This window comes from Sceloporus occidentalis, unplaced genomic scaffold, assembly GCF_023333645.1.
Source record: "Sceloporus occidentalis isolate IW3139 unplaced genomic scaffold, rSceOcc1.0.p SCAF_271, whole genome shotgun sequence".
Classification (NCBI taxonomy): Eukaryota; Metazoa; Chordata; class Lepidosauria; order Squamata; family Phrynosomatidae; genus Sceloporus; species Sceloporus occidentalis.
The window spans coordinates 195921-204198 of NW_028317251.1; the positions used below are offsets into that span (position 1 = coordinate 195921).

General features: G+C 45.2%; 1 protein-coding gene across 1 annotated transcript; it reads right to left on the bottom strand.

Annotated features, from left to right (window-relative positions):
• Nucleotides 1-8: 8 nt before the first annotated feature.
• Nucleotides 9-4863, bottom strand: CDA (cytidine deaminase). The gene is made up of 5 exons (XM_089504449.1): nt 4674-4863; nt 4056-4167; nt 1821-1878; nt 1200-1302; nt 9-28 (listed from the first exon to the last, which is right to left on the bottom strand). Exons 1-5 carry the CDS (start codon nt 4861-4863, stop codon nt 9-11), a joined length of 483 nt encoding a protein of 160 aa, XP_089360575.1.
• Between the last annotated feature and the right edge of the window lie 3415 nt (nt 4864-8278).

Sequence of the window (8278 nt, forward strand, 5' to 3'; positions counted from 1 at the left end):
AGGGTTTGCTAATTCCCTCCCACCCGTCCTCCTCTTGTATTCCTGCCAAAACACTCCTCTCCCCGACCCTTAAACTGGAGTCACGGGATCGGGTTCCCAGAGTACCTGAATGGCCGGTGGGACGACATGTGATATCCCTTCCCATCAACCTTCAACTCTTTACTTCATGCTGGAAAGTTAGGGTCACTCGGCTTAAAGCGTTAGGGACAATTTTTTCGGTTCTGACTCTGGAATCCAAATAAAAAACAGTTCTGTCCTTCATGACGTCCCCAACCTATAGCTCTACATCCCACCACCCTGTAACCACCTTGCCACCACCCTGCCGCCAACCTCCCAACACCCTGCCACCAACCTGCCACCACCCTGCCAACAGCCTCCCATCAACCTGCCAACACTCTGCCACCACCCTCCTACCAGCCCACCATCACACCAGCATGATTTAAGAGATATCTTTTCACTTTATCTCTGCCCCGCGTATCCGTTTAGATATCTGCCTTTATTTAGTTGTCATGTTATTCCAGTCCTTCGGCCGCAATTTCCTTCCTCTGGCGGCCAAATCCCCAGCGCGGCGTCCGCTTCCTTATTTCTCCATTTTAATAAAACCCAAAACCCTGCCGTGTGTTTACCCAATCCTGGGTAAGATCTTCATATATACATACTGCAGGGCGTGATGAACTTGGTAGTGTCTTCTGCCCCAGCTCAGGGCAACAGACGGGGCAACAAGTAACCGGCTGTAACATTTTAACAAGCAGCGATATCCCGGCTTGGGTTAAACTGTTGCCTTTTGTGTAATGTTTAACCCTATAAAGGCCAGACATCGATGTTACGAAACCTGTTGGTTAAACATCTGCCAAAGACCTTTGAATGGGAAGCGCAGCAGTTAATGTGTTAAATGACCTATAATTTGTGTGTTTTTTTAGCAATAAATGTACTTTTCCTGAGATATTTCATGTAAAAGTAAAATATACGTAATATTCGTGTCTCGATATGATGAAGCCAGAATGACCTCATTATTTTACCTAATGAGATAATCTCGTGTTATGCAGCCTGTCTGGGTTAACCATTGATTGAAATAAGTGAATTCTGCCCAAAATAAATGTGGATGCGATGGAAGGATCCGATAAAACGAGACAAAGTGTATTCATTGGAAAATACATTTGGTAAAAGCAGATTCTACTTAATAAATATTAATTTGGTGGTTAAATTCTCCGGTCCGAATGACATCGGCAGCAGCTGGTGGAGGGTTTTCAGAACGTACGTCCCGTCTGGCTTGGTCAGGAAAATGTCCCAGTCCGACCCGAACTACGAGAGTCAAAAAAAATACATTATAAACATTTTTCCATGGTGGCTGTCATGACGCGCTAATAAGGTGGGTTCCTAATACATCTATATAGCCAGGGGTGGGTCTAAGAGTCTTCACCAGTGGTATTTGTGTTAGCGTGAGTGTGTATGTGTGATTGTGTATGTGTGTAAGCATGAGTGTGTATGTGGTAGTGTCAGTGTGTTAGTGTGTATGTGTGTATGTTGGTGTGGTTGTGTATGTGTGACCGTGTATGTGTGTAAGCATGAGTGTGTATGAGGGTGTGTTAGTGTGTGTAAGTGTGTGTGTTGGCATGGGTGTATATGTGTGAGTGTGTATGTGTGGTAGTTAGAGTGTGTTATCGTGAGTGTGTATGTGTTAGTGTGTGTAAATATGTGTGCCAGTGAGTAACTTGGCTTTACCTGCCCCCTGGGCCAGAAGGTGGGCACTTTAAATCTACATTTTGTGCTACAGATGGGCCACATGAGTCTTTTTCACCTTAGGAATCGAGCAGACGTACCTCTCTCATCACCTGCCGGCAGGCTCCGCATGGAGTAATAAATTCATCGTCTACGTCACTGCAAACAGAAGCGGCACAAAGGGTTAATACGATGGGGAACGTCTCCAGAAGAACGAGGAGACAATGTAAAGGAGCCACATCACCTCATATCAATATTCCATTCATCTCCGCCTCACTTTTCCAACGAACCAACCAATCAGCATTCACCGATAAGGAGGAGCAACTTAACAGGGAGGAGTTATCATGCAAATAATATGCAAATCCCTGTACATTGTATTAATGCTTTTTTTTGGATAACCAATCACCTTCTTGTGTAGAACGCAAAGCCTCCTCTTCACTTTTTTCAACAAGCCAACCAATCAGCATCCACCAAATGGGAGGAGCAACTGAACTTTTTGAATGTTCTGAATGAATTAGTTCCATTAGAATAGAAATATACAGTGCCGAGTATCCCAAAGGAACATTTTTATTTAATATTTAGTTCCTTTGATAACAAATCACGGAATTCTCTTGAAAAAATGCTGAAAAGATACAAACGACCCAAAAACAGTAACGCCTGATCCAGAGTTAATAAGTAACACCCATAGAGCGGCTCTTTCGGGTCATATTATTTTTGCAGACACTGGATGTGGGTTTTAAACGTTAATAATTGACAGAAATAACTTGTTTTTGGGGTTATTTTCATGGAGAGAGTTTAGCGAGGGCGGCTGTCCCGGGCGTGAGCGAGGGGCCCCTCGGGACGAGTTTGATTCTAAATTCCTGGCTGAATTCTTTTAAACGTGAACTTCCACCAAGAATGCGCAGTGAAGCCTCGTGACGGTTATTGTTGTGATTAACCTTTGGGTCCAATAAACAGAACCGACGGCCTTTAACCCAAAACGCACCGAGACGCCACAGTTTTGTTGCCTTGATTTAGGTTTTTGGACTTGCCATGGATAGGAAGGTCTTGATAAATGTGTATGTGTGAGTGTGTATGCGTGTATGTGTGAGCGTGTATGTGTGTTTCAGGAACCAATTTTTCGCTGCCTGAACCATGGGTTTTTAATACCTGTGGTGTTTACATCTGCAACCACTAGTGGCCACCCTCCACCCTCTGGAGCACTCAGAACTCAGGTGTGCCTTGTTACCTGGGTTGAGCCCTAGTCTACATCCAGCTGGGCCTTGTTACCTGGATTGCCCTGTCTTTATGAACCTGCCCTGCCCTTCAGTGAGGGCCTTTGTATTGAAGTCTATGGACCTTTCTGCTGTGGCTCTGCACCTGTACTGTTCCTGGTTCCCTGCTATTGTGTCCTTCCAAGTGGACTCCCTGCTATTGTGTCCTTCCAAGTGGACTCCCTGCTATTGTGTCCTTCCAAGTGGACTCCCTGCTATTGTGTCCTTCCAAGTGGACTCCCTGCTATTGTGTCCTTCCAAGTGGACTCCCTGCTATTGTGTCCTTCCAAGTGGACTCCCTGCTATTGTGTCCTTCCAAGTGGACTCCCTGCTATTGTGGACTCCCTGCTTTTGTGTCCTTCCAAGTGGGCTGTGTGCCTTTTGTGCCCTTCCAAGCGGGCTCTCTGTCTGTCGCGCCCTTCCAAGCGGGCTCCCTGCCAAAAGACTTATTACCGGTATTTTATTTTGCCATACGTCCGGTTACTTGCTTAGACTATATTACCCTTATTTGCTGGTCCTGTTATATACATAAAATACACTGCATTACCTGGATTTCTGCTTGTGGTGTCTTTGTTTGCATAATCATGCACCATGGGTTACATACTGAACCCCAAGTATCCCCTGCACATGGGCTCCTACCCGACCTGATCACCCGAGTCCTGACAGTGTGTTAGCATGAGTGTCTATGTGTGTGTGTTGGCGTGGGTGTGGTAGTGTTAGTGTGTATGTGTGTGTTGGCGTGGTAGTGTTAGTGTGTATGTGTGTGTGTTGACGTGGTAGTGTTAGTGTGTATGTGTGTGTTGGCGTGGTAGTGTTAGTGTGTATGTGTGTGTGTTGACGTGGTAGTGTTAGTGTGTATGTGTGTGTGTTGGCGTGGTAGTGTTAGTGTGTTTGTGTGCTGCGGTTGCACATCGCACTTGGTCTTTGCACCCTGCAAGCCCACCAGGGCTGTAGTGGGTCTTTGCGCCAGCATATTCCGCAGTGCTGTACAGGGGGCCCACCTAATTAACAAAACTTCTTTGTGCGACGTAAACTGCAACATTCTGACAATCAGGGGTTATACAACGGATACAAAGTTCCCACCTTGCGATGGCGATGGCTTTGAACTCCTTGCATCCCTCGGACACAGCGTTCTGGATGGCGGCGCGTTCCGCACAGATCCCCAACGTGTAGCACGCGTTTTCTATATTACAGCCTGTGGGCGAAATGAGGCGGGGATCCGTTATTATTTATCTACTAGGGACATCTTTAGAAAATCAGAGAAATTGTTTAAATATTACTTTTAAACAAAAAAACAACAACTTGCCAATCATTTCTATCCAACTCTCGGAGGACTGTCACCCAGAGAGCAAACAGAAGGTTATAAAATTATGAAAAGTAAACTTGCCGCGATGAAAGGCAAATATGTGACTTTTCTGGAATGGTGAAAGTTGATTTTTCTGATTTCGCGTTAAAAGTTTGGAATGTGAATGCGACGTGAGTCAGAATGCGGTCAAACTGAGCAGATGACTTATGTAGGAAGTGGTTGATCAGCTGGGTGTCAGAGCCCGGAAGAAAAGCAATAAGGAACTTGGAAAACTAGCCAAAAATTCAGAGAATAAGATATTTTTTTTTATCCAGAAGAGTGAAGGCTGCTCGACCTTCAGAAACACGATGGGAGAAGAAGACAACCAGAAGGTAAAGTTGGTGGAAACACGTTACCCAGGTAGATCTTCCCGTTGCGTGCCAGCAGCGCGGCTCCGACCCGGAATTTGCTGTACGGACAGTAGGCAAACACCTTGGCTTCGTGACTCACGGAGAGCAGCTTCTGGATAAGCTGAGGATCCAGAGATGAGACCGTATCGGACCGCGGGGCCACCTCATCCCCCAAGCAAGTGCCGTTCTTGTCCATCTTCTGGAGGACCCCCGACGGCAGCCGAGAGCGACGAATCCTGCCCTGGACTACGGCTCGATCCTTCCCGAGGAACTTGGTGGAACCTGGACAGAATCCAACGAACCTGGAGGTCCCGCCGTTGTTTATGCGTTTGCTCAGTAGTCTCGTTAATGTGATTCTGTATTATGAGCTCAGCGTTAATTATTATTTTCTACCGCGAGCGGCAGAGTTTGCAGCCTCTCTTTGGCACGATGTATAGAGAGATACGCACGTCCTGTAGAGCTGGATTTAAAGCTGTGTATGAAGGTATGCTCCTCCGTGTCCTGCGTGTGTGGCCTGGGGGAAGGGGAGGGCACGGCGTAAAGGTGGAAGAGAGATTTCCTGGGCTGCAATGCGTCTTCCTTCTGTATCTGCCTCTCTCTTTTGTTAGAGTATCTTCCCTCTCTAGAGTTTATTGACCGGCTGAAATGCCACAAGTCACGTTTAAAAAAAAATAAAAATTGGGAATGACACCGACCCCACCGGTGGATTTGTGACAAGCAGCTGACCTGCGATGACTTCTGAAATCCTTCTGCATTTTATTTGGCAAATGCAGGAAAAAAAAAATAATTATTAATCCGTCATACCTTTTACTCATCATCAGCTATTTTCATTTAAATTATAATTTATCATTTTAAATTCAATTAAAGTTCAAATTTAAAATCCTAAATTCAATTAAAGTTCTAATGTAAAATCCTAAATTTAATTAAAGTTCTAATTTAAAATCCTAAATTCAATAAAAATTCTAATTTTAAATTCTAAATTTGTTAAAATTCTAAATTTGTTACAATTCTAAATTCCTTACAATTCTAAATTAATTTTAATTATTACCTGAAATAATTTTGTCACTTGATTAGGCAAAGACAATTTTAGGGCTCTTTTCCACTAAAATATTTAATTTTATTTGCCCCAGAGAGGTTTAGATTTCAACACCCCTGTGCTAAAGGTCACCTCTTTCATACTGAGTTTTATTCCGGTGAATTTTTCCACACACATTTTGTGTTTGTATCAGTTTTAATCAGAAAGGTAAGAATTTACGTTTTGGTGAATTTCAATTTTAAATCTAAAAATAAAAAGCTATTTGTGTGCGTCGTTTTTGTGTCGACAAATTGCAGCTGAACCAACAACGTAAGTAATTATAAAGTGAGCAGCAGGAAAAAGTAAAGTAAGCAACAGGAAGTTATAAAGTGAGCAGCAGTGATGGTACCAACAGGAAGTTATAAAGTGAGCAGCAGTGATGGTACCAACAGGAAGTTGTGTTATGGGTCGCACATAATTACGTTGCGAGGGGCAGGAAGTTGTATCGGGAATAAAAAAATATAATTTTTTGGGGTGTTTTTATTTCTCATTTAAATATCTAATTATATTGGGGTGAAAACTGTTTTATGCCTCATTTAAGGGGGGCTTATTATGAATTTTTCATTCGAAATCAGTCTTACTTTTAGTAAGTTAGTGGGGATTTAACCGTTTGAAGGGAGGATCATGCATCGGCCCTTGCTTTGGCCCTCAGAGGGTCAGTTAGAAGAGGACACTGGAGGCGCAGCGCGGAAACACAATCCGTGACGCCGTCAGGGCGCTGACCCCGTGCGGGCAGGGTGCGCGCTGCGCCGTCTCAGGTTTGCCCGGCAGATGCCAAGTAAGCGGGAGATGCGGCCGTCTCATGGCATCGGATCCTGCAGGAAAGCTGAGACGGGCTTGGTGACCGAATCAGAGCAGCCACCGGTGTCCTCAGGTACCTTCTCCGAATAAATAGCCTATTCTAGCGTCGCCATGGTAACGGGAAAACTAAGTGGGTTGACGGGCCCCACGGGTCTCACATCTGAGTTTTGCTCCCCTGCCGGGCGATCCGATTCAAACTTGAAGATGAATTGTCCGAAACTGCGGCTCCTGCTGATTCTGCATTTTACTGCCTCGGTCGGTGAGTTTTATTCCATGGGGGGGGGTAGTTTTTTTTTTATTAAACAATCCTCAATATACAGAAGCTGCGCCCCCCGGGGATCCGCGCACGCACCGAGCAGAGAGCGCGTCTGTCGCACGCGGGGTCCTTTCCACAACCAACTCTCCTCAAAGAACCCGAGTCTGTCCGGTTGCTGCGGACTACAATTCCCACTATATTCATCCAAAAATCCAGCTGCTCTCTGTTTCCATGGAGACCACAGCAGGCATTATGGGGATTTAATGAAACCTAGTCTTATAAAGATATCATTAACCAAATTGTCTTAACAAAGTACAAGCGAGAATATTATTCCAAAGGAGGAGAACGAGAGACCGGAATCTAACTCTAGAGGCTCAGAGGAACGGAACAAACTTTAACTTTACAGAGAGGGTGCTATATAAGTGGAACAGCCTCCCAGCAGAGGTGGTAGAGGGTAATACAGTGAGGGGATTAAACATGGACGGCATAGACATACGGCTCCTGAATCTAAGACGAGACCAACGACTGATTAAGGTTTGAGTCGTTACAGCAGGAGAAACGGGAGACTAGAAGGGGGCCGGATGGGGCCGCTCTGCCGGCAGGGTCTGGGTTTTCGCTTGTAGTGCAGCGAGATAAAGCCATCGAGGGACCATGGTGCCTTTTGCTGCCTCTTGGGTTTCATTAATGAGACAATGTTTCAAGGTGACATCGCCCATCATCTCCGCACCAAACACTCCACGCTCCTCGCCCCGGAGACGTTTTATATGAAACGAGGAGACCTCAATCACAGCCAATTCCAGGAATTCTGGAGCTTCCTTTATTAGCATTTTTTTTTTATTCGCCGTCTCAGTGTCCAGGAATCGGCGTCACTTTTATTGTAAAAAGCCAATTAATTGGTTAAAAAAATGTTCTCTCCGCGCAGAGCTAGAAATTCCCGCAGGGCGTTCGCGGCCCCCGACATTTCAATACGATGTCACCGAGACAACGAGCGGGAGAAGCCGATACATCGTTACAATGGTTACATCGTTACAATGGTTACATCGTTACAATGGTTACATCGTTACAATCGTTACATCATTACAAAGAATTCTATAACGGGTCTAGAATGTAGGCAGTCAGAGCAGGTTATATAACGGGGGGGGGGGGTAAATGTGCTGCGTTGAAGCCCCTGGCAGATGTCCACAGGTCGACGGGGCAACTTCTACTGCTGGAGGTATTAAGGATGACAATTAATGGATTGATTATTTGTTACCCCATCAAGGGGTATAACTACAAAATTCAATTAACTGGTTAATACGATGAAGCAAAATAGTTTATTACATACATGTTACTTCATTTCAGGGCTGGGGTATCAAACCAGTAAATAGGGCCTTGGGGGGGGCAATAAATCCTGGAGCCGGCCCTGACACTCCATGGATGTGAACGCTTCTAACACGGTTGTGGTTGATTGTTTGAGTTTCAGGCGAGGGTCTGCGGAGC